The following is a 26,885-nucleotide window of genomic DNA, read 5'->3' on the forward strand; positions in this document are numbered from 1 at the left end:
GAGCAAGATTTCTCACACACGTGCAGTAACAGCACACAGGAGCATGATTTCTCACGCACACACACAGGGATATGATCTCTCACACGCACAATAACAGCACACAGGGGCGTGGTTTCTCACACACATAGGGACATGATCTCTCACACACAATAACAGCACACAGGGGCGTGGTTTCTCACACACACAGGGATATGATCTCACACACACACACACACACACACAGCACACAGGGGCGTGGTTTCTCACACACACACACACAAGGACATGATCTCTCACACACAATAACAGCACACACGGGCGTGACGGTTTATTACTGAAACGTTTATTAAACGTTGCCCTGGTTACAGCAGAGCCTATGCAGCGTGCAGAGCCCTCCAGCGGGCCAGCGGCCCACGGTTGGGGATGTACTTCACCCCGCAGCCGTCCGGGATCAGCCGCTTCTCCTGCATCATGTCGTCGAAGTCGGTGGCGTTGAACTTGGTGAAGCCGTACTTCTTGGAGATGTGGATCTGAGGGGGCGGGGCAAGAGAGGGTCACGTTCACGTCACTCTAAAAACATGCGCCAAATTCAGGGCCGACGGCTACGCGGAACATGGCTTACAAACCAAACCAGTTACAACCCGGCAAAGGATTCACACACCCGCTTGAGCCGGTTTAAACCGGTGAACTACCAGGCTGCAGAGAGTCCTGGTGACTTTGTACGTGACTAGCGAACTAGCAAAATAATTGGACACTATTTTCACCGGTATCAATCTGCACCTTAAAAGTAACGATACACACGCACCAGTGGCTACCGAAATATTAATGAAATGTCTCAGAGGTCCCTTAGAGCACGCCGCACTGCCCAGCCACGCGCATACACAACCAGAGACGTCACTGTCAGCAGCCATTGCACACCAGGGCAGTACAGCGCCCCCGCCTGGTCAGCTTATTGGACTGCACGCGCTCAGATAACCGCAGTAGAAGCTGAAAGCTGGCTTGTTGGCCAATAGGCACGCAATACGATTCCCTGCCCCCAAGCGCGCGGCCAGAACAGGGGCCTGCCGACCCTGCGCGGGGCGGGGACAGCGGGAATGGACCGACGGGGGGGGCCGTACCTTCTGACGGCCGGGGAACTTGAACTTGGCTCGGCGCAGAGCCTCCACCACGTGCTCCTTGTTCTGGGCCTTGGTGCGCACGGACATGATCACCTGGCCGATGTGGACGCGCGCCACGGTGCCCTGGGGCTTCCCGAAAGCGCCGCGCATCCCCGTCTGGAGCCTGCAAGGGGGAGAGAGCACAGGGGGCGGGGTCACGCGTCGCCTCATTTACATACATACGGTTGCTGGGATACCCCTGTGACGTCACAACAGGTGGCAGGAGTAAAGCACAGCATGTGATGTCATACCCTGTGAGGTCACAAATTCAACATAGCCTACACCCACTGGCTCTTAACTTTATGTCGGGACCCAAATACAGTACCTTTCAGGGACCTCTCAAAGAGAACAGCCTAGTGGACTACAGACTCATTCCAGGACCCACCCTGTTACACGGTCCCGACCCATAGTGTAAGAAATGGTGGCCTAACACCATTCAGTGTTCTGTGGAGGGGGGAGATTCGGGAAACAACTTTGTCCACATGTTCTAATTTTCCCCAAAATGGGAAAGTCCAGTCGTGAAGTCAAGCCAGCCCCACTGCTGCAGCGGGGGGTCGGAATCGGCGTGCCGGGGGAAAACTGACCTATCAGCCCCAGCGCAGGACAACATCTTGTTGATGCGGATGACGTGGAAGGGGTGCAGCCGCACGCGGATGTGGAAGCCGTCCTTCCCGCACGTCTTCACCATGTACTTGTTGGCGCAAATACGAGCGGCCTCCAGGGCTGCAGAGAGAGAGAGAGTCACGTGACTGTGGCCCCTCCCCCAAATCACAACACCCCCCCCCCCCCCCACCCCACCCACTGAACAGAGCCCACAGAAACTCAGGTCCCAAATGACTGCTGCAGTCCAGACATATTAAATACGAAGATCTCACTGGCATGCACGAGGGGCAGGACGCACTCAGGAGCGCGACGCGCAAACGTCAGCGCGCTGCCCAGATTGGAAATGTCTCAGAGGTCCCTTAGAGCACGCCGCACTGCCCAGCCACGCGCATACACAACCAGAGACGTCACTGTCAGCAGCCATTGCACACCAGGGCAGTACAGCGCCCCCGCCTGGTCAGCTTATTGGACTGCACGCGCTCAGATAAACAAGGGGGGGGGGGGGACGCAAAGCACTCCACCGAAATAGGGGTGGGGGGGGGGGGGCCTCACCTTCGGAGGACAGCTGCTCGTACTCGTCAGACACCATGTGACCGCATAGCGGGAACTCGTCCACCTTGGCCTTCTTCCTGCCCAGGTCGAAGATCCTGATCTTGGGGTCTGGAACACGGAGAGCGGAAAAACATGAGTCGGCATTTTACCCCACTGCCTGTAGACCTCAGGGAGGCTGTAATGAAGAACAGCCAGCCATCCCGCTAGTGATGCTCCAAACTAACACAGAGCCAGGAGACTCCTCACACTTAACTGCATTACACAGACACATCATCTAGCGGCAGTGTAACACATTGGGCAAGGAACCGGGCTTGTAGCCGAAAGGTCATAGGTTCGATTCCTGGACAGGACACTGCCGTTGTACCCTTGAGCAAGGTACTTAACCTTCAGTATATATCCAGCTGTATAAATGGATGTTATGCAAAAAGTTGTGTAAGTCGCTCTGGATAAGAGCGTCTGCTAAATGCCTGTAATTTAGAGTTTTCCCTCAGTGTGACACATAGCACGTGTGGGTCTAAGGCCAGCACTGGAGCAGTGGTTCCCTGCAGCGCTCCACAGGAGGGGAGGGGTTCATATAGACTCAGGGCTCATTACAATCGCTTATTTTATCAGTCCCAGAATCCTCGGTCCCCGCCGGACCTGGAAACTGAGCGCGGGCCGCCGCCTTTAAGGACATTCCAACCCGCTAAAAAATGCTCCCTGGAGGAGCGAGGAGGCTTCTGGAGGATGCTTCAGCAAGGACACACGGACGCATCCTTCGCGCAAGCTTTTCAGAACGCAGGTCGGATAAATGACCGACCTGAAGATCCGCCTCTCCACGCATGACATCTGTAATTGACGTGGCTTCAAACTGATGCCTGACTGAGCAAGGATGTTCCATTTGACTAATACACCTTGCCTAGATACCTCCGTTCTCGCGTCCTCTGCTGGGAGGAGTTGAGGAGTGAGGAAAGGACGCAAGGAAGAGACGCGGGGGGGGGGGAATGAGCGACTGGAGCAAGCACTTACACTTCATACAGCCCTATTCGAATGCAGGCTGGGAAGATTAGACTCACCGGGCACACCACGACAGAACCTGGACTTGGGGTAAGGCTTGTTCTTACAGTATCTGTAACTGAACACAGACAGTTCTCATTAAAAGCTGCATAGTACAGACAGAAATCTACCAGCAACATCCTGGCTACTAAAGTGATAGATCTGCAGTCTTTGATTAGCTGTACCAAACGTTAGATGCAAGTGGGCTAAACACGACTGTTTTACATTTAAAAACAGACTAGTCAGTTAAACTCAAATATAGAGTGCCCAACACTTGGGACTGGAGAGCCACAGGGTCTGTAGTTCACTCGCTGCTCAGAGCTTAACTGACCAATGAAAACAGTTAATGACACTGAAGTCACCTCATCTGGTTTCTTGGCCCCAAAGTGTCTGGTTTTAAGATGAGCCCTGTGGCTCTCCATGACCAAGGTTGAGTGAGGACCCTTAATATCAACCAATTCAGATCGCCATCCATAATGGTCAGCGCTAGCATTTCCCTGTCAACTACCAGGCTGCAGAGAGTCCTGGTGACTTTGTACGTGACTAGCGAACTAGCAAAATAATTGGAGACTATTTTCACCGGTATCAATCTGCATCTTAAAAGTAACGATACACACGCACCAGTGGCTACCGAAATATTAATGAAATGTCTCAGAGGTCCCTTAGAGCACGTTGCACCGCCAGCCACGCGCATACACAACCAGAGACGTCACTGTCAGCAGCCATTGCACACCAGAGCAGTACAACACCCCGTCTGGTCAGCTTATTGGACTGCACGTGTTCAGAAATGCAGAATATAAGGTCTATGTTGACACGAATAGAGACGTAAGGCCGGAGAAGAAGCACACTGCCGCCGGTAAGATTTTGCCGGCGCTGGCGGAGGATTTAGCCACTTCAGTTCGTACACAAAGTGATCCCGACCCAGTTGTACACTAATATCTAACCATCACCACAGAAGCCCCGCAAATTGCTAAAATACTGCAAAGAGGTTGTTCGAAATAGCCGGTGTAGGCGTAAAACCTGCTAATAGACCGGACATTCCCTAACCAGTAATGACGCAAACCACCTGTATTACAGCTAACGTCGCATAAGTCTTCAGGTAAGTTAGCAAGCTTCGCCTTGTAATCACTCTTACTCTTTAACGTTCACTTACCCTATTAGGCCTACGTTAACTACGGATAGCCTAGCTACCTAACGTCAAACGTTAACGGGATTGATAGCTAGTAATCTGAGAAATTTTAAACATATACATTTATTTATTATTTTAGTATCATCACCAAGTTACTTGCTGTTACAATAGATTGACACTTATACTGCATCGATTTTACATACAAATGGTACTGCACATGGTCCTGTGGAAAGAACACTTGCTGGCGTGCTGGCGGCCATTTTCAGACCTTGCTAACTTGCTCCAGCAACACCCAGGCAAAATGACTTACCAACGCGCTGGTCGGCGCCCCATGGTTGAAATCTATAACAACACACAAATGGAAACGTTAAGTGACAAAATGTGAAAATCTGTATGTATTAAACTAACAATTTCTGGTATAAAATCTGACTTCCCAGCGGAGCACCAACAGCGGCATTCCGCACACGCACTCACCTAATGGTAGAAAGAGAACGAACGCTGCTTCCGCTGCGTTACGTCACTTCCTCTGATCTCAAATACCGAAAATGTAACGGAATTATATTCATTATGTGTTTATTTGTCTTTCGTTTGTTATGTTAACAATGTGATAGAAAACGTACAATTAAAATGTATGTACTTTTATTTGGAAAGACTCTTAATGAGAGTGAGTACATTTTCTCTTCGCGCACAAATATACTTGCAGTTGATTGGTCCACACGTGTGGCATTATAATTCCAGTCACTTGCCGAGTGAAAAGCGATCCCTGTTGTGATTAGCGGTTATGATCAGGCTGGAGTTAACTTCCTAGATAATCATACTCTTAATAACATCTTTAAAGTTAATTGACTGAGACATTATATGGAAAACCGAAGAGACTAAAGCTAAGAATATTTGCACTTTGTTTCAAAGATATGTTTCTGTTTCTAATGTTATCTGGTATTGGAATGAACTTTTTCTCCAACAACTAGGTAAAACATTAGTCTTACAATATAATTCATAAATGTTACCCCACTAAATGTTTCCTTGGAGAATTTAAGAGCTTTGACAATACCAGTTGTGCCTTCTGTGAGGATGTATGTGGTTTCACCTTTAGAAATTTAATTTCTGACTGGGAATAATTTTACACTTGATTTTTGGAATTCACGACTATTGTAAAGATACTACTTTTTAATTCACCCTTTTATCCTACAGGGCAAATATATTTTTACACAAGTGTAAGTTTACGAATCAAAATCCGTGCCTTGTGTCTTTAACTCCATGGCCTCTTCTATATGAAGGCTAATCTCCTCATCATATAACAAAAAAGCTGCATAAAAGACATAGCTATTTATTCTGTTAACAGAATATTTTTGTGTAAATATATTTGAGCCGCTTTCCGTTTTTTAAATTTTTTTCTCCCCCTGGCTGTGCTGAATGTTTACCGCATGTTCATCTGTAATATGAGCATTATGTCGATAAAGTTTTTGAAAAGTGAAAAACAACCCAATATTCCAAAGTGTCAAAGTTTGACTAAAGCGATGGGTGCAATAGAGTTCTGTGGGGGTGTAATTTGTTTCCTGACTGGTCCCTTATGTATCCAGCGGAAAAGAGGGATTCTGATTAAAGATGGAATTGTTCCATCTGCATCTTAGTTTGTATAATTTCCTGTCACGCATGTCTTAAAAACAAATAATTTTGTTTTGTTTTTGCTAGCAGTACAGTGCCTTGATTAAGGTAAAAAGCATATCATATATGCCAACATAAAAAGGCAAATATATTAGCCCCATTAATTATACATAGCTGTATAACTGTAGACTGTTTGTACAACAGAACAAAGCATCAAATTTGCACCCTTACATGCCTTAAGTATACTTTTTTAAGCCAATGGTTCCCAAACTCAGGTCTGGGCCCCTCTGTGTATGCTGGTTTTTGTTCCAATCCAAATCACAATCCCATAAATTTAACAAACTGCAAATATTTCATAATTAGGTGCTTTTCAGGTTTAGAGGGATTATTTAACCTCTTTTATGTCTGAAATATCTTTGCATTCCACAAAGAATACATTTCCCATGTTGATATTGTGCTATATTGGCCTTATTGTGCTACACTGCAAACAAACAATTACAAAAGATGTTTTTTGATCAAATGAAAGACAAGGCAAATCAATTGGCTCCCATTGAGGTTGTTTGGCATGCGTTTCATTTCTTTCATATTTGTTCTTTAAACTTATTAACACAATGCAGGTTTGATTCATTCTCATTTTCTTTGTCTTTGGATTCTTAATTATCTTCCAGATGGTTAGTTTTAGTGGCCAGGTGTCCACCCTTTCATCAATTAGGAGCCTATTGATTCACCTCAGTCTTTAATTTGAAGTTTTACCTCTTTGTGCAGTTGTTTGCAATATAACACAATAAGCACAATATGAACATGGGAATGTTATTCTTTATGGCATTCATAGTTGCTTCTGACATAATGTGGCTTAAGAGGGTTAGTAATCCCTCTAAATGTGAAAATGCCTAGTTAAGAAAGTGTAACAGCTTGTTAACGTTCTGGGATTGCGACTGGTTGGAATGAATACCAACATACTCTGGGGCAGTGGTGCAACTCGTGCATGGAGGGTGTTATGCAGGTTTCATTCCAACAATTAATGCTGCCTTAATTGAGTCCAATTATCATTAGCCATATGCGTTAACTGCATAAGCGCAGAATATAAGAAAATTTTTATTTAGACAATGGGGTCACCATAGACGTCGGTCACCATGTGCACAAACTGCATCCTAATCAGCAAATAATTTAACTAATTATATAATCAAGATCTGAGGCTGGAATGAAAACCTGCATACACACGGCCCTCCATGGCACGAGTTTGACACCACTGCTCTGGGGGCTCCAGAACCGAGTTAGGGAACAACTGTACTAAACTAAAAGCCACGTAGTATACTTAAAATGCGATTACACATTACTTTATCAGAGTTAAACTTAAATCATGATTTAAAATACCGGAGGTCTACCAATTCAGGTATACAGTAGTTCCAGGTAAGTATAGGCCAACTTAAAATGGACCAATTTGGTTTTATAAAGTATTTTATAAAGTCAAAATAAAATAGATGCATTTAAGCATCCTTAATAAAACTTTTACGTTCCGATCTTTCATAAGGTAACCTATGTGTTTGCGGTGCGCTGGGCAGCTGGTGCCCAGTGCTGTCAGGTGCTTGTGTACCCCAAAATATCTTACTTAAATTTGCATTGCATCCGTTTTCTTAAATCTGGATTTTTGTGCAGTGTATGGCACTGTTGATTGGTCTGCAGAGCCCTGAGACTCATTTAATTTAACTCATTTAACGATATTTCACTGCTTACTGAAGTAGACTCGTGTTACAAGTTATATTGTTTAAGATACACAGTGGGTCAGTGTATGCAGTAGAATATTAAGCGTTACAGTACAATTTTTCTCTGATATAGCATCTGTGATCCCATGGGACTTGTGGGCTGTGAACTCTCATAGTTGAGTTAACACTGAACATATTTATGTGTAGTATCCATTCTTGAGTATATTATATATTCCATTTGGAACTGCGTCTGCAGCATCTGCTACCATGAAGCAATATACATGCATCTGTGTACATCTGCATGAGGAATTCATCTAAACCGTCGTCTGGGAATAAGGCCAGGGAGACCGAAGGAGAGAGGTATCACCACATGGCTAATAAACTCCTTTAACTTAATGTACACTTATTTTGTTGCCATGTTCTGTGCCAAATTGGGAGCCAAAAAAAGGACAAAACTTTTTAGAAGCAGCATATTGAAAATGATCAGTGCATGACTTAACACCTTCGGTAGCTTCTAGAAATTCCAGTTTCCAGTTTTGTTGATCCCGGTTTCACACAACGCATATTTTGTCATTGTGTTCCGTGTCTAACTGGGTTCCAAAAAAAGAACAACCAGGGCAGTCAAAACCCATAAATGTAACTACTGGAAAATAGAGCCACTAAATGTTCCATTTCTAAATAGAAATAGATACGCAGCTGGGGGTCCTGGGAAATGCTGTGTTATCTGTGCTATTCAGCTCAAACCACGGCAATAAAAACAAGGAAGATGGCCTTGCATTGGGGAAGTAAAAACCAGAACAACAGATTTCAGCTTTTTAGTTTTGCTTTTTATTCAATGTTTTACTCAACAGTTTGTCGCTGTTCTCTTCTTGCCATAGGGGATGTTTTAATGTCTGGTGCAAAACTTCTAGAAGCTGCCAAATGTGTGATGCACTGATATGATCTCTATCGTATATAAACCTTTGTCTCTTATTTACCTAATCTGTAAAGCTACAGAAATGTTGCTAGTTACACTTTTCGTCATTTGAATTAATTCGCTTTTTGTGAAGACACAAAAAAAGCATTCGATTGCAAAAAAAGACTCCATCTTTTGAAATGATTCACTTTATTTTGTTACATAAATAGTCCCGTGTTTAGTTCAGTAGTTTATCAGAGTTCAGTGGTACACGCGTGCAGAAGAACTCCGCGAAAAGAACCTTCAATGTTGACAGAATGTTCTCTTAGGGTTCCGCACTGCATTCTACATGCTCTGAAACCAGGAAGGAAGCATCCACTCATGGGTTCTCTGCTCTAGCACTGTGCCGACTGCTCGTTTGTAGTGGGGGGGGGGGCGAAATGTTCAAAACATGCAGCAGCAAATTAACTAACGCTGACATGCACTGATAGGCCATGCAGTGCCTGGAGAGGCGCTCATTTGAAAGTGCATGAAAGCAAGAGACGTTGAGGGGGAGGGGTGGAGGAACCAAAAACCGCACCGCGGGTGATGTCTTTTGCGTCTCTACCTAAGTGCATCAACAAAGAGCCATTTTTTTTCTCTTTCAACAATTAAAGTGCAACTGGAAACAAATCAGAAGTTTGTTTTGAGTGCTGTGTTTTTACCCTCTCTCTTTATCAGCCGTTCTGGAAGACTTCTGGGCCGGACCGTCAATCTTTTTAGCGCTTAATTTAAAAAAAAAACAAATTTTCTGTGCTCCAGTTTGACAGGAAGCGACCACAAGCAGCAGCACAGGTAGGAAGCCTCTCTGTTCCTCTCACTCTGAAGAGAACGGTGCATGCAGGAGACGTAGGGCGTGGAATGACTTACTTCACTAAGCAGGGCTCTGGAAGCAGCACCGAATTTGTCTACCTGTCAGATAAACAGTCTGAATGTTTACAGTAATCCAGGCTTTATCTCAGCAGGCTTCTCTGGAGGTGGTTTTTCTGTGTCAGAGTGTTTCTGGCCTGTCATCTCCAATCACGTCTATGTTGTTTACATTTTGCTGAGAGGGTAGGTATGCAGCAAATTAGCTACATTCACTGAATGAACAATTGTACAAAATTTACTTGAACCTATTTATTGTGTGTATTTTCGCATTTTTGTTGAAAAAAAACATGGCTTTTGAAACCATAAAATGTCAAAGAGAGTGTATAAAAGAAGTTTTCTGAAATTATATGATAAACGGGTGTAATTTGACTATGCCTGTTTTTTCTTTCTTTCATTTTTCTCCTGAATTCAGAAAATGGAACACAGTTTTGCAGACTTATTAACTGATGCATTTTCAGGTAAGTTTCGCTTGCTTCTCGTCATATTTCTTTCCCCTCGTCTTGGACTAACATCAGCACGAACGCTTCTTACGTTGCGCGGAGCAGATCGCCACACTGCTCCGTGTTGAAGTCATAACATTGTTCGACGCATCAACTCGCTTATGTTGCGATACGTAACACAAACTCAAGACGGCGCTGTGTATTCTTTAAAAAGTACATTGTATGATTGTACATTTTCGGTCTGCATTATCACCTCTCCTCATAAGATAATGCAGAACAAATACATTATGCAGAGGAGTTATATTGGAATTTCAGGAATCCATCATCATGATCCAGACTTGCTGCAGATACTTAACGGTCTTTATCAAGATGTGCACGTGGTCCGGGCCCCGCATTCCCGCAAATCGATTTCATTCTGGAAAGATATGGAACTGTATGGCTATATTTACGAGCAACTGCAAAGGCAGTACTTTCGCAAACAACATTAAAGTCAGCATTTTTTTTTTTTTTTTGTGTTACGGGCGCTTGGATTTTGTACTTCTGCTGTCACGTAGAGCGGAGGAGGGTGTTTCAAGTTGAGTACAATTCACTGGTTAAGGTTCTTAGCTGCTGCAGCTGCAGCTCTCTCCTGCATTAGACCTACAATGTGACAGGAATTCCTATGCTTTCAGTTTCAAGGCCTAATTTCAAGAAGACAATGTTCTTAAAAGGGAGAAGTATTTGTATTACATGAATCATGCTGTGGTCCGAACTGACATTCTCTAACACCGGGGAAAATATTTAACGTGCATTTGTACATTTATATTAAATGGATGGACAATTTTGCATAGGGAACATAATTATTAAACAATGTTTGTTTCAAGTATTTATCAGCAAAGATTTCCTTAACTCAGTGAACCAAAACAAAACTTGATGCCAGTCATGAGTCATGGCCACTTTTAATTTCATTTTCCAAATAAAGACCTTGAAACGGGTTAAACCTCACATATTACCATGCTTAGGTCATCATGGGTTGGTAGTCAGTAGTTTTGTGTTATGTCTGGCCTTTTTATAGAGAAGAAACGTTTTTAAAGATTGTATCCTGACCACCTTTAATGTGCACAAGCTGGGGCCAGAATTTTTATGAAGGAATTAATTTATGTGCAAGTTCTATTTTTAATTCATTCAGTTATTCAGTTTTTGATCCGTTCACATTACTGGCATTGAGTAGACACTTTTAACAAGATCAACTTACACAACTTAGCATTTTTACATAGTATCCATTTATACAGCTGGATACATGCATAGACAGTTAAGGTTAAATATGGTACAATGCCAGTGTCCGTCCTGAGATTCAAACCTGCAACCTTTAGGTTGCAAGCCCGGTCCCCTAACTATCCACCCATCCATCAATTCTCTATACCCGATTATTCCTGGTCAGGGTCGAGGGGGTGCTGGAGCCTATCTCAATGTACATTGGGTGAGAGGCAGGAAGTCCCCTAACCATTTTATTAAAATTCATTATACTACACTGGGGGAAATCATAAAAGTACCACAAAAATTACTTTCAGTCTGATCCAAAGTCCAAAAATGGCGAAGATAATATGCCCCACCAGCATGAATACACAATGGAAAGAAAGACTGTATACTTTTGAAAGATATTCACTCACAGAGTGAGCTTCACTGAAGGTAGATGATAACATCACACACAATCTAAAAATAACACACTCCATAGAAGCCTCCGTAGAATTGCTCTTCTCATGACTCTTTGTGTATTCAGGAACAGTGAAAAAAGGTGCTGCGTGTGTTTCTGAAAAAAAATCTGGATAACAAAAATGAACCCAACACTGAATCATTCACTTCCTGTTGTCTCTTTTCATGTCTCGGTGTTTATTCTCTCTTCAGCTGTAACCATAGCAATTTACCAAAAGCACACATAGAAAACATAAACATGAGGCTCTTGACGTGAAGTGTTTTAGGCTATAGTATTTTGTCATTGCAGTTGAAATGCAATATCATAACATGTCTTTTCTATTTTTCTGAATTGTTTCATAAAGATTTAGATTTCTCTTATTCAGTTGGTCGTTGATGTTACATAGTTTCACTATTACACAATGCACCTGTTTGTACAAAGCAGGGCACAGACTTCAAAACCATAGTGGAGGGTTAAAAAAAAAAAAAAAATTTTTGTTTTTCCAGATGTGTCTCTACCATGTTATCAGGAGGGAGAACTGGACTTTGAGTCTCTGAATCTGCAGGAGGATGATGGGAATGGGAACAGCACTGAGGAGTTTGAGCGGCTGCCAGCACTCACTGAGGTAGATGAGGATGATGACCCAGAGGAGGACGAAGACACAAGGTGTGTGTCCGTGGGCACGTCAGAGAAGGAACCACGCTGCAGCAGGTCTGGGTTTCCTCAGGGCGGGGACTGGGGTGACATCGTTGACCTCCGGGAACAGGAAGCGGAGGACAAGTACAAGATTGGTGCTGAGGACGAGGCTTTAGTAGATGACGAGGATGCAGGAGAATTGAGCTCCTCGCCTGACATGTCAGAGATGATCGGTGTGAGAAGAGGATGTTTGGAAGGCGATCAGCCAGGGAGTGGAGAGACTGCAGGAAGTGGGGAACGAACCCGAGACCTGGGGAAGGAGAATGAGTCGTCAGCCCAATGGGCAGTGGAATGCCCTCGAGGAGATGGTCCACTCTCAGGATCGGATTCAGGGAGCGAGGAAGAGGAAGAGGTTCTGATAGGCCTGACGGATGGAAGGAGTTTGTCTGAACTCCCTTCATTCAAAAAAGAGGCAGGAGAAGAGGAATGCCCAGGCTACGGAAATACAGATTCAGACACAGATTCAGATGGAGAAGCAGATGCAGACGTAGACGCTGTGGCAGACAGAGACATGGTGACAGACATGGTGACAGACATGGCTCCGGGTGCAGAGGAGGCTGCAGGTTCGGCTGCAGGTTCGGTTGCGGACGCAGACGCTGACGAGCGGGTCGGCGGGTTCACAGAAGAGCGCTGTCACTCGGCGAGGGAGGAATCGCTGGAGGACTTCCTGCAGGTTCCCACGGACTCCTTCAGTGGCGAGCTGAAGGAGTTCTCGGAGGCAGACTGTGGGTCCACCGGAGAGGGGTACGCGGAATACCCATCTGACGAGGAGGAGGAGCGCAAGGACGAAGAGGAGAAGTCCGGGAGGGGGTCGGGGCAGCTCTCGGGGACCTGGATCCCCCAAACCGGAGCAGAACTGTCTGAGTGGGAGCTGATGGAGGGAGGGGTCGAGGAAGGAGAGGGCTTACAGGGAGCGGGAGAGGAGGACGGGAGGAAAGGAGAGGGCTCGGAGAGAGGAAGAGAGGAGGACGGGAGGAAAGGAGGCCATAAAGAGAGGGATGATGTGGGTTTGGATCAAGAGGAGGAAATGGAGGTTTCCGATTCTTCTGAGGGAGATTCTGAAGTGCAGAATAATAGCAGCAAGCCTGGGTTGGAGGGTGCTCATGGGAAAAGTAGTCTGAACTGGATGGAAGATCTGGGGACTGACGCAGGTTACCCTTTCAGTGAAGGAAAGGCAGACGATGACGGCTATGATGAAATTACACGCGAAATGAAATGGACTGGAGAAGAGTGGGACTCTGGGAGAGAAGATGATGTCAGACAGGAGGAGTCATCTTCTGATGAAGAGGGCTTCATTCACAGCATCACACCAGCGCAGAGCAGTAAGGATGGAGAGAAAGCTCTGTCTGTCCTCACACTGGATCAGACCAGTAAGGGTGAAGAGAAAGCTCTATCTGTCCTCACACTGGATCAGACCAGTAAGGGTGAAGAGAAAGCTCTATCTGTCCTCACACTGGATCAGCCCAGTAAGGGTGAAGAGAAAGCATTTTCTGTTCTCGCACTGGGGCCTGTCGATGAAGAGGATGTCTGCCTTGTGGAAAATGAGGAAGGAAGGGTGGATGGAGGCTCTGGAGCGAGTCGTGCAGGTTGCCCTGGCGATGTTTGGGGAGGCTGGGTTCCAGGACCGGCCCCTCTGTCCCCTTCAGCCTCAGACTGCAGCAGCAGCTCCAGCGATTCAGAGCCCTCGCCTCCCTGCACTGGGCACCCTCCAACCCCCAGGGGCCCGAGCACTGGACCCCTGCAGGCAGGGTCACAGTCACAGGCAGGGGGCGCCACCGAGCTCCCCTCAGCCGCTCATGCTCACAGAGTCCCCAGGCCAGAGGCAGCAGAGTTTGCCAACGAGGAAGAGGTGGAGGACGAGGAGGACGAGGAGGACGAGGACGAGGAGGGTGAGGGGAACTGGGAGCAAGAGAAAGCGAGGATTCAGGCATTCTACCGCTACTATGATGATGAAGAGGAAGACTACGACGCGAGGCGAGGGGGTGAGTAGTGCGCGACGTTAGGAAGCTGCTTTCAGAGGAAGAGCGTGACTGTGAAAGTGAATATTCAGCCCTGTGGTGCAGAACTCCAGGACAGGAAGTCAGAACGGCCGGCTGAGCTGAGCCTGTCACTCAAACCGAGAAGGAGGAAGAATGACAGACGGAAGGGTGCTGAGAGTGGGACAGGAATGGAGAGAGGGGAGGGAGAGAAACAAGGAGAGAGGGAAGAAGGAGAAAGGGAAAATAATAGATTTATTAAGCTCTGGGTCATTTTTCTAGTCCTCTGTTTCTCTGACAGTGTTTACGTTTGTGAAGCTGCTTGAGATTCTTTTAGACTGTGTGTTTACACCCTCATTCTCTCAGCCAACGCACTGTATCTCGGCAACCAGGAGAAACACACACGCAAATGCATACAAATAAAAGAGTATATGTATAAATGCAGGCCCATATAAAAAAACACATATACACATATGCATCTACGCACCTTCCAAAACATGTACATATGCACTCTCAGCCAGGTTTTCATACACATGCTTGGAAAGGAAAATTCTGTTTCAAACGTACATACACTCACACACAGATACATACACTTGCATAGTAGCTGCTGCTTGTGCAAGTTGCATCAGCTAATGGGGATCCAACTGAACAAACAAACAAATGCAAGGTTCTACACTGCAAGATTATGCACGGCCAGGTTCTGCACTACAAGATTATGCACTGCAAGGTTCTGTACAGCTAGGTTCTGTACTACAAGACTGCACTGCAAGTTTCTGTACGTTAAGGTTCTACACTGCAAGTTATGCACTGCCAGGTTCTGCACTGAAATGCCCTGTACTGCAAGATTCTGTACTGCAAGGTTCTGCAGTGCAAGATTCTGTACTGCAACTATGCACTTCCAGGTTCTACAGTGCCAGGTTCTGTACTGCGAGATTCTGTACTGCAAGACTCTGCACTGCAAGGTTCTGCACTGTAATGCTCTGTACTGCAAGATCCTGTACTACAAGATTCTGTACTGCGAGGTTCTGCAGTGCCAGGTTCTATACTGCAAGGTTCTGCACTGTAATGCTCGGCAGTGTGCTATTTCAGTCGGATCCACAGCAGCTAGTCCTGAAAGCGACATGCTTTTGCCGAGTTTTTGAAAAACTGGTTCTGTCGTGCTCCTGAAACTCAGTGTTGCCATGGAGACGGCTGTCAACAAGCTAACGCAGCAGCCCGAGCCTCAGCACACTCTGGCCCAGGATCCAGTTTAACTGGAAAGGTTGCAAATCAGGAAATTTGTGAAAAGCTAGAGAGACAGACGCTGTTTTGAATGAGGAGGCTCTGTGGGTAATCCCATGAGCTCACGTGTCACTTTCTCGAGTGCTAAGCCCATCTTTTACCTTTTAGGGAGAGGATGAGTAAGATGGAGAGAGAATGGGGGAAATAGAATGAGAGAGGTAGGGAGGGAGAATGAAGAAAAGAGAGAGAGAATGAGGGGAGAAGAGAGTGAGAATGAAAAGGCCAGAGTGCAAATGTCAATACAAATGCTGAATTGTTTGTACAACTTACTGCTACTATGACTTCTATTACGACTACTACTGCGGCTGCTGCTACTACTACTACAGCTTACTAATACTACTACTACAACTGAACACAACTATGTCTAATTGTGACTCACTTGATATTGCAACATGCATTGTTTTATAGTATTGTACATTTTATCATTACAGTTTCTGTTAAACCTCATATTACCACTTGCTTTACTGTAAATTATTTCTACTTGTATATATTTTATTCAAAATGCACTTTACATTTCAATGTATATTTAAACAGCTAGACAGATGTCCGGTAACTGATCGATCAGGTTCAAGTGCACGTAACTGCTGCTTGGCATACAGAAGTGAAACCTGCAACTGTTATTGTGTGTCTGATTCCTAAATCCCCTGTGCTGGATGGCCAGTCTTATTGACTCTCACTGACTGTTTCAGAAACAGTGATGTTTACGTTTATAGTGCCTCGTGAAAAAGTACTAAAATAATAAATTCCCCCCTGGCACTGACGAACATCCAGTGCATTACCCACTGAACATCTGCAGACATACCCAGAGGTTAACCCTTTCAACGGTAAACAATAAAGCCCCCTGTTTTCTCAGGTCAGGGGCAGTCCAGCAGGAAGTAAATCCTTTGACCCTGTTTTCTCAGGTCAGGAACACTCCAGCAGGAAGCACATGGTTCGGTTCTGCCTGGACTCTCTCCCTATCCATCGAGACTCCGACAGGCAAGTCCCATTCACAATCTCTGACCCCTCCTCCATCCCATACCCTAACACACTTAACCACACCCTCACATGCGCCCAACAATACCCTCACACACTTTATCACACCCTCACTCATGCCCAACCACACCCTCACACAAGCCTAACCACACCCTCACGCACTTAACCACACTCTCATATACCCCCAACCACACCCTCACACACTTAACCCCACCTCACACACCTCAACCACACCCTCATACACCCCCAACTACACCCTCACACACCCCTAACCACACCCTCACACATGTCTAACCACACTCTCACATACCCCCAACCACACCCTCACACATGTGTAAGCATACCCTCACACACTTAACCACACTCTCACATACCCCCAACCACACCCTCACACACTTAACCACACCTCAACCACACCCTCATGCACCCCTAACCACACCCTCACACACTTAACCACACTCTCACATACCCCCAACCACACTCTCACACATGCCTAAGCACACCCTCACACACTTAAACACACCTCAACCACACCCTCACACACTTAACCACACCTCACACACCTCAACCACACCCTCACACACCCCCAACGACACTCTCACACACTTATCCACACCCTCACACATGGCTAACCACACCCTCACACATGACTAACCACACCCTGACACACCCCCAATGACACTCTCACACACCCCTAACGACACCCTCACACACTTAACCACATCCTCATACACCCCAACTATACCCTCACACATGCCTAACCACACCCTCACACCCCTAACCACACCCTCACACACTTAACCACTCCCTCAGACACTGCTAATCACACCCTCACACACTTAACCACACCTCACACACCCCCAACCAAACCCTCACACAAACTTAACCACATCCTCACACACCCCCAATGACACCCTCACACACTTATCCACACTCTCACACACTCCCAACCACACTCTCACACATGCCTAAGCACACCCTCACACACTTAAACACACCTCAACCACACCCTCACACACTTAACCACACCTCACACACCTCAACCACACCCTCACACACCCCCAACGACACTCTCACACACTTATCCACACCCTCACACATGGCTAACCACACCCTCACACATGACTAACCACACCCTGACACACCCCCAATGACACTCTCACACACCCCTAACGACACCCTCACACACTTAACCACGCCCTCATACACCCCAACGACACCCTCACACACTTAACCACACCCCACACATGGCTAACCACACCCTGACACACGACTAACCACACCCTGACACACCCCCAATGACACCCTCACACATTTAACCACACCCTCACACACGACTAACCACACCCTGACACACCCCCAATGACACCCTCACACACCCCATACCACACCCTCCCATACGCACCGTTTTTGAGCATGTATTTTAGAAAATAGTTGGAATTTGCTTCCAAAACATGAGCATCCGAGAACATTCAAAAACAAGCAAAACAAAAGACCTCAACCAGGGTTCAGACTAGAGCCAGAGGCAAATTATTTTTTGGCTCGGTTTTTTCTGTGAAGGTTATCTGAGTTCAGACACAAGTAGGTTTACAGAAGGGATTAGATGGTCCAGGGTTAGGATATCCTGTCACTGGGGGAAACCCCCTCCTCACTCTTTCTCTTTCTCTCTCTCTCCCTGTTTTCTTTCTTGCCCTCCCCCACTCTCTCCCCTCCGTCTTTTCTCGATCAGTATAAATTTCACAACTTTCAAGTTCAGATGCTTTTCTGGAAGTCAATACTATTTCCAAGCTTTAAAAACAAATAAGTGAAGTTAAGCACGATACCACAACTGACATTTTCATTACTCTTGAAAGGTATGAAATCATTTTCCAAGGAAATAAGCCATTTAAATATCTGAAATATCCATAATACAGAACAAATAACACACTCTCTCATTCCATCTCTCACCGTATCTTTACCGTATTGTCTCACTGTTTGTGTTTCAGTGAACAGAACCAATTTTTTTTGTTTTGGAGAAATCTTTGGAATGTGACGGGCATGGTTTCAGACACAAGTGCTCATTGCCTTGTTTTAGTTAGAACAGACTGATGGCCAACATGCTTGGGTCTTGTGTGATGTCATCATTTATGTGTTTAAATAATTTTTAGTGAATGAGCCCAGACAGTGTTGTGACTTTCATATGCCAGTTGACATTTTTCTCGTCACTGTTTTAACAAGCTTGTGATATGCCACTGCATTCTGTGTATTCCAAAAGACTAAAAGACACGCACACACACACACACACACGCACACACACACACACTGTCAGGTCTGGTGTAAATATGCAGACAAGTTTATATACCATGACAGAACCTCTCATGTTCTCCGTGGTAACCTTTCCTGTTAACAGAACAACACCTCGCAGTTTGTTATCTTAATCTCTCATGGGGTCACATCTGTGCTGAGACATTGTTTGTCAGGGGCTGATTGTTCCACATGTTGGCAGGGAATGCCACAGTCTGAATTATGTTTTTTTTGTTCACATTTCCATGTCCGTCACTGAAATGTGCACATGTGGGTGAGACACCACCTCAAATATGGTAGCAATAACAATGCCTCATCTTTAATTGAGGACAGAAAAGGACTGTTTTCTCCTCATTGCTGGTGTGATGTGTCAAATACTTCTGCTTTACTTATGAGACCTTGTCCAGATTGTCTTTGGTCATTTGTCAATTTCTCTACCAACGGAGTCTTATTAAGTGACAGTTTTTATTACACTGTGTACTGACAGCATACGGGTTTATTGACGGTGTTTTACAGTATATTAATGCACTGACCGTATCTGAGTGAGTTATTATACTGACAGTTTGTGATAAAGTATGATAATGCACTGACAGTGTGTGTTAGTTTGTATTAATACACTGACAGTGTGTGTTACAGTATGCTAGTGTACTGACAGTGTATGTTACAGTATGCTAGTGTACTGACAGTGTATGTTAGAGTCTGTTAATATACTGACACTCTGTGTTACAGTATGCTAGTGTACTGACAGTGTGTGTTGCAGTATGCTAGTGTTCTGACAGTGTGTGTTACAGTGGGGGGGGGGGTTAGGCTGCTGTCCTCTGGCTAATACTCTGGCCTGTATGTCACAGAGAGAGACGGGGGGGGGGGGGGCGTCAGACTGCTGGACATGATCTGTGTCTGTGCTGTCTTTCATCTTTCCAGCAGTGACACGGACAGGGATAGCAGCTCCTCAGGGGGTGCAGAGGACTCAGACTCCACAGTACCCAGTGCAGTACCCAGCACAGTGACCAGCGCAGTACCCAGCGCAGTACCCAGCACAGTACCCAGCGCAGTACCCAGCGCAGTACCCAGCGCAGTACCCCGCGCAGTACCCAGCGCAGTACCCAGCGCAGTACCCAGCACAGTGACCAGCGCAGTGACCAGCGCAGTGCCCAGCACAGTGACCAGCACAGGGACCGGTTCAGTAGCCGGTGACGTAGCCGGTGAGGTAGCCGGTGAGGTAGCCGGTGAGGTAGCCGGTGAGGTAGCCGGTGAGGTACCTGGTGCAGGGACCTGGATGCCAATGAGAACAGAGGTAGGTAGTCTTGGCCCCAGGCAGAACAACTACAATGACCACAGCAGGAATAAATCAATATGTAAACCAGTATGAATAAATGTATGTGCGTGTGTGTGTGTGCGTGCGTGCGTGCGTGATTGTGTGCGTGTGTGCGTGTGTGTATGTGTGTGTGTGTGTGTGCATGCGCGTGCGTGTGTGCGTGTGCGTTTGTGTGTTTCAGGATGGTAATAGTGAGAGCTGTCGGGAGAAGCTCTCTCTCCTTCTGCAGGAGAGTCAGGTCACACAAGCGGAGCTGAAGAAGCTGAGTGTCGAGCTGAAGGCCCAACACCAGGGAAGCAGGGTAAGGACCACACCCTAACAGACTGTAACACACTGTAACACCGTGTAATACACGCTAACAGACTGTAGCACAGCGTAATGCACCCTAACAGACTGTAACACACTGTAACAACGTGTAATGCACCCTAACAGACTGTAGCACAGCGTAATGCACCCTAACAGACTGTAACACACTGTAACACCGTGTAATACACGCTAACAGACTGTAGCACAGCGTAATGCACCCTAACAGACTGTAACACACTGTAACACCGTGTAATGCACGCTAACAGACTGTAACACACTGTAACACCGTGTAATGCACGCTAACAGACTGTAGCACAGGGTAATGCAACCTAACAAACTATAACACATTGCAGGACCACATAATACACTGTAGCACGCTGCAGCACTATAGCCCACTGTAACATACAGACTCAAGGGATTGCAGTATCTCTCTGTGAATGCACAAATAGCACACATTTTCTGATACCCGCAGGATAAATGTGGTATTCTGCTGTAATTTTGTCCTGCAGTCTTCAGTGGGAATGCCTGCTTGTGTCCTTGGAACAGGCTGAGACATAGTGGCACACAAGCTTTGCCTTAAATGGCTTGGTCCGGGTTGCACTGAAGGCACAGGGGAGCGTCTGTAAATCCTCTCTAACTTTGGAAAGACAGAGGAAGGGAGAGGTAGCCATGGGAAGTGCATTATGGGAAGATGCATTAGGAGAAATTAGGTTCTCAGGTGTGGGTGTGATTCAGTACCTGGACAAAATGTCTGCCGCCCTCAAGTGTTGAGTGCCCGTGGGAACGTGTTTCCACACATCTGTCCTTGTGGTGGTTCCACTTCTTTTCACACTGCCTGTTCTAGGTTATGTGTTTAATGAAGTGCGGTATGTCTGTGTGCGTGTGTGTGTGTGTGTGTGTGTGCGTGTGTGAGTGTGTGCATGTGTGCGTGTGTGAGTGTGTGCATGTGTGTGTGTGTGAGTGTGTATGAGTGAGCATGTGTTTGAGTGCATGTGTGTGTGTGTCTGAGTGTGTGTGAGTATGTGAATGTGTGTGTGTGAGTGAATGTGTGTGTGTGTGTGTGTATGTGTGTGTGTGAGAGAGAGAGAGAGTGGCACTAAAGACAGCAATGTCCCTGGCGATGCCTTTACTCTCACAATCAATTTAACATTTTTGATTTTGAATGAAAAATGAAAATAATATTTTCTTACACAATGTTGACAGCCATTTTGAAGCCAGTTACTGTTGGCAGGACCTGTGCCATAACACAAAGTCCCGCCCTATATGAGTCTAACCTGCGAGGGTCAGATATTTCAGACATTGTGAGCCTGTATATTACAGGAAGGATTGATTACTGAATGAAAGGAACCATAGCAACTGGCTGTTTATTTCAAACAGGCCCCTCCCCTTTAACCCCTAACCTCTGGTACTGTCCTGAAATCTTTGACCTGGAACCTCACTGTCATGCTCCACCCACCACCACCTCCTCTTCCTCCTTCACTTCCTGTCCCTCCATTTCTTGTCCTCCCCCCGACTGCCACACATCTACCACTGGCTGGGGTTTCCGAATCCCAGCCAGACACGCTCCCATGAGAACGGAGACCTCACTCTCGGTACCCCATCTGTCTTCAGCCGAATTTCCTAAAGAGGACACAAGCTCCTGCTGACACATGAAGGCCAGGGCAAGACAGGGAGGGAGGGAGGGAGGAGAAGAGAGGGTGGGAGGAGAGGGAGGAAAGGGAGGGAGAGAAGATGAAATAAAGAAGAGAAGGGGAAAAGGGAGAGTAAAGGTATAGCAAGAGATAGCAAATGAGAACAGAGGCACGTGAGGTATGTACACACATACCCCACACGCACACGCGCACACACACATACATACACTCACACACTACACACCACACATACTCGCACACACACACACACACACACACACCCACACACTACACATCACAGTAACACGCACATACACACATACACACTACACACCACACATACACGCACACACACAGACATACACACATACACACTACACATCACACTAACACGCTCACACACATGCACATACACACGCGTGCACACACACACGTGTTGGGTTCTCAGCGCTGTTTCTTTGTAGTGTTCATTCCAGTTCGCTGCTCTTCAGGATAAACACTGTTCTCAGCGCTGTTCCGCTGTAGTGTTCATTCCAGTTCGCTGCTCTTCAGGATAAACACTGTTCTCAGCGCTGTTCCTCTGTAGTGTTCATTCCAGTCCGCTGCTCTTCAGGACGAGCACTGTTCTCAGCGCTGTTCCTCCCTAGTGTTCATCCCAGTCCGCTGCTCTTCAGGATGAGCACTCCTCAGCGCTGTTCCTCCCTAGTGTTCATTCCAGTCCGCTGCTCTTCAGGATGAGCACTCCTCAGCGCTGTTCCTCCGTAGTGTTCACTCCAGTCCGCTGCTCTTCAGGATGAGCACTCCTCAGCGCTGTTCCTCCGTAGTGTTCATCCCAGTCCGCTGCTCTTCAGAATGAGCACTCCTCAGCGCTGTTCCTCCGTAGTGATCATTCCAGTCCGCTGCTCTTCAGGATGAACGCTGTTCTCAGCGCTGTTCCTCTGTAGTGATCATTCCAGTCCGCTGCTCTTCAGGATGAACACTGTTCTCAGCGCTGTTCCTCTGTAGTGTTCATTCCAGTCCGCTGCTCTTCAGGACGAGCACTGTTCTCAGCGCTGTTCCTCCCTAGTGTTCATCCCAGTCCGCTGCTCTTCAGGATGAGCACTCCTCAGCGCTGTTCCTCCCTAGTGTTCATTCCAGTCCGCTGCTCTTCAGGATGAGCACTCCTCAGCGCTGTTCCTCCGTAGTGTTCACTCCAGTCCGCTGCTCTTCAGGATGAGCACTCCTCAGCGCTGTTCCTCTGTAGTGTTCACTCCAGTCCGCTGCTCTTCAGGATGAACACTGTTCTCAGCGCTGTTCCTCTGTAGTGTTCACTCCAGTCCGCTGCTCTTCGGGATGAGCACTCCTCAGCGCTGTTCCTCCCTAGTGTTCATTCCAGTCCGCTGCTCTTCGGGATGAGCACTCCTCAGCGCTGTTCCTCCGTAGTGTTCACTCCAGTCCGCTGCTCTTCGGGATGAGCACTCCTCAGCGCTGTTCCTCCGTAGTGTTCACTCCAGTCCGCTGCACTTCAGGATGAGCACTCCTCAGCGCTGTTCCTCCGTAGTGTTCACTCCAGTCCGCTGCTCTTCAGGATGAGCACTCCTCAGCGCTGTTCCTCTGTAGTGTTCACTCCAGTCCGCTGCTCTTCAGGATGAACACTGTTCTCAGTGCTGTTCCTCCGTAGTGTTCATCCCAGTCCGCTGCTCTTCAGGATGAGCACTTCTCAGGGCTGTTCCTCCATAGTGATCATTCCAGTCCGCTGCTCTTCAGGATGAACACTGTTCTCAGTGCTGTTCCTCCGTAGTGTTCACTCCAGTCCGCTGCTCTTCAGGACGGGCACTCCTCAGCGCTGTTGTGGTCACTCCACAGCCCCCCATCTGCCCACACAGCATCCTGCGGAAACAGACAGCAGAGCAGACCAGAGCCGCCCCACTCCACCGCTCTCTAGGACAAACATTTCCCTTCTCTCTCTCTCTCTCTTCTGTCCTCCTTCGTCTGTCCTCTTTTCATCTACTCCATTCTCTCGTTCTCTTCTCATCCTGTTTGCATTTCCCTTCGGCTGTTTGGGTTAGCCCCGTGTCAGAGTAACTACGAGTATTCATCAAAATAACAGCGTTAAGGACATTTCCTTACTGCTCGCAAGTTCCTGTTTACCGCGGTCTGTGATTAATACGCAGCCCTCAGCCCTGCTGTCTAGCTCAGTTAAACTCTGGATCCGATCTCAACTGCAGCTTCTCTCAACCTTTTTCATACGCTCACATCTTTGTAATTTAACAACATTTTTTTTTTGTGTTATTCCACCACTGGCATACCCCCATTTCATATCTTCTAAAATGTCTTGTAAAAAGGCATTTTTCTGCCCAGAATAATCAATCAATCAATCAATAAAAATTTGATTTGATATGAAAATCTTAATTAATGACATTCTCCGTTACATTTCCGTAAGTAGCATTTGTTTTAGGGTTTGAGGGACTTCCCCTCTGTACTCTAAAGATGGCCCCAGGTAAACGCCATGTTTCCCCTCTGTCCTCTAAAGATGGCCCCAGGTAAACGCCATGTTTCTCCTCTGTACTCTAAGGATGGCCCCAGGTAAACACCATGTTTCTCCTCTGTACTCTAAAGATGGCCCCAGGTAAACGCCATGTTTCTCCTCTGTACTCTAAAGATGGCCCCAGGTAAACACCATGTTTCTCCTCTGTACTCTAAAGATGGCCCCAGGTAAACGGAGTGTAGCACAGTGGGTAAGGAACTGGGCTTGTAACTGAAAGGTCACAGGTTCGATTCCCAGGTAAGGACACTGCTGTTGTACCCTTGAGCAAGGTACTTAACCGGAATTGCTTCAGTATATATCCAGCTGTATAAATGGATACAATGTAAAATGCTATGTAAAAGTTGTGTAAGTCGCTCTGGATAAGAGCGTCTGCTAAATGCCTGTAATGTAATGTAAACACCATGTTTCTCCTCTGTACTCTAAAGATGGCCCCAGGTAAATGCCATGTTTCCCCTCTGTACTCTAAAGATGGCCCCAGGTAAACACTGCTCAGCTCAGCTGTGACTCAGCGCACGCGTGACCTTCCCGTGTTCTTCCCGCCTGTCCGTAGGTGCTCCGCGTGCTGAGGTCCGCCCTGAAAATGAGCCTGGTGTCTGTGCTCGGAGTCGCCATGTTCTGGTGGGCGACCGGCCAGCTGGACTGGACCGGGCCGGACTGGAACACCTGATCACACCCTCTCACTCTGGCCTCACGCTCTCGCGTGTCCTCAGGCAGCAGCGTGGGGACTGGGGGGAAGCGGGCTCTGTGCCAAAGATAAGAGCGTGAGAATATTAATTACGTTCGTAAGAGCACAGGTAAACCGTACGCCCATTTTGAGCCACAAACGTGGCATCACATTTTCTTGTGAGCCTGCCTTTTTCTTCCATTTATATTTTAATGTTTTCAAATCATATATTTTTATACCGTCGTATTTTTAAAAAAAAAGAAAAAGAGATATATGTTTGTACTTATTGCATTTACATTTTAATAACGTATTACAAAATACTTTACAATGCCTACTGATATAGACATATGGATGCCATTAATTTTCTTGAAATTTTGTTGCATAATAATTCATAATTCTTTAATTATTCATAATTAAGGATATAAAATGGTACCACTCTGGGGTAGGGATAGGCACAACTACTGACCATAGCTGATAGTTCTGTCACACACAAACCCACACACACACACACACACACACAGTGACAGACTCAAATATGCACACTCGCATACACTCACACACTTTAATATATACAGATGCACACACTCACACTCACCCACTCCAGTAGGTACACTCACACGGGCACGCTCATACATTCACATACGACACACACACACAAAATCAGACAAATACGTAAAGATTTCTTGTATACAGCGTATCTGCAGTATTTTCTAAACAACTAAACATGCGCATTTTTATTCAGAGTCAAAGCTGTCCTTTAATCTTTCCTTCACTCATTTTGCTTCTCAATATTGCTTTTTGGTGTAGTGTGTTAACACGTAGTTTGTGTCATTTATCACAGTCATGTAATGTTACGTAACTGTAGTAAAACAATGGTAAACATTTGGATAAATAAAAAATTGTATTAATCAACTAAATTATACTCAAATTCTTTTGACTTGTTTTTCGTGTGGGGCGACATAGCTCAGGAGGTAAGAGCGGTTGTCTGGCAGTCGGAGGGTTGTTGGTTCGATCCCCCGCCCTGGCATGTCGAAGTATCCCTGATCAAGACATCTAACCCCTAATTACTCCCAATGAGCTGATTGTTACCTTGCACGGCAGTCTTTCACCGTTGGTTTATGTGTGTGTGTGAATGGGTGAATGAGAGGCATCAATTGTAAAGCGCTATATAAATGCAGTCCATTTGTGAACATTAAACATGTGTACAGTACAGTACTCTGTGCATCATACATCTTTTTGCAAATGCAGTCTGAACATTTTAATGATGCAGTGCATCATACATCTTTGTGCAAATGCAGTCTGAACATTTTAATGATTCCCCCTGAGCCTGAATTCCAAAAATGATAACACTGATCCAGGTTATTAATTTTACAAAATTTGAATGCGTATGACACGAGAAAAGCTAATCTTCTAATTGCAGAAATTTCCTTGTGTTTAAAGAACTATGTATTGCAAATTATTGATCGAGAGTAGACTGCACATGCACACAATGTGTTTTTTTTTTTTTTTGGGGGGGGGGGGGGGGGTGTAAATAAAACATTGTAAAGAAAGA

At 46.2% G+C, this 26,885-nt stretch overlaps 2 protein-coding genes and 3 non-coding genes across 16 annotated transcripts; 1 reads left to right on the plus strand and 4 right to left on the minus strand.

Moving 5' to 3' along the window:
* Positions 1 to 305: 305 nt before the first annotated feature.
* rpl10 (ribosomal protein L10) lies at positions 306 to 4,976 on the minus strand. Its single transcript, XM_064299707.1, has 7 exons — positions 4,930 to 4,976; positions 4,766 to 4,797; positions 3,347 to 3,405; positions 2,292 to 2,399; positions 1,721 to 1,859; positions 1,098 to 1,260; positions 306 to 509 (listed from the first exon to the last, which is right to left on the minus strand). Exons 2-7 carry the CDS (start codon positions 4,786 to 4,788, stop codon positions 354 to 356), a joined length of 648 nt encoding a protein of 215 aa, XP_064155777.1. The 5' UTR covers positions 4,789 to 4,797; positions 4,930 to 4,976; the 3' UTR covers positions 306 to 353.
* LOC135235407 (small nucleolar RNA SNORA70) lies at positions 808 to 942 on the minus strand. The gene has a single exon (XR_010324376.1). It is a non-coding gene; the product is annotated as a small nucleolar RNA SNORA70 (small nucleolar RNA).
* On the minus strand, positions 2,081 to 2,215 carry LOC135235408 (small nucleolar RNA SNORA70). Its single transcript, XR_010324377.1, has one exon. It is a non-coding gene; the product is annotated as a small nucleolar RNA SNORA70 (small nucleolar RNA).
* Positions 3,971 to 4,103, minus strand: LOC135235405 (small nucleolar RNA SNORA70). Its single transcript, XR_010324375.1, has one exon. It is a non-coding gene; the product is annotated as a small nucleolar RNA SNORA70 (small nucleolar RNA).
* Positions 4,977 to 9,176: 4,200 nt separating the features above from the next.
* On the plus strand, positions 9,177 to 26,250 carry LOC135234783 (serine-aspartate repeat-containing protein F-like). 12 transcript variants are annotated; one of them, XM_064299695.1, is made up of 9 exons: positions 9,178 to 9,492; positions 9,660 to 9,750; positions 9,980 to 10,025; positions 12,186 to 14,357; positions 16,535 to 16,610; positions 19,812 to 20,085; positions 20,122 to 20,184; positions 20,387 to 20,506; positions 25,220 to 26,250. In XM_064299695.1, the coding sequence occupies exons 3-9, from the start codon at positions 9,983 to 9,985 to the stop codon at positions 25,334 to 25,336; spliced, it is 2,865 nt and encodes a 954-aa protein (XP_064155765.1). In that variant the 5' UTR covers positions 9,178 to 9,492; positions 9,660 to 9,750; positions 9,980 to 9,982; the 3' UTR covers positions 25,337 to 26,250. The 12 variants fall into 12 exon arrangements, with proteins under 12 accessions (XP_064155768.1, XP_064155765.1, XP_064155766.1 ...); XM_064299696.1 differs by having other exon boundaries at positions 19,812 to 20,073; positions 20,110 to 20,184; XM_064299700.1 differs by having other exon boundaries at positions 19,812 to 20,073.
* Positions 26,251 to 26,885: the final 635 nt, after the last annotated feature.

This window comes from Anguilla rostrata, chromosome 11 (genome assembly GCF_018555375.3).
Source record: "Anguilla rostrata isolate EN2019 chromosome 11, ASM1855537v3, whole genome shotgun sequence".
Classification (NCBI taxonomy): Eukaryota; Metazoa; Chordata; class Actinopteri; order Anguilliformes; family Anguillidae; genus Anguilla; species Anguilla rostrata.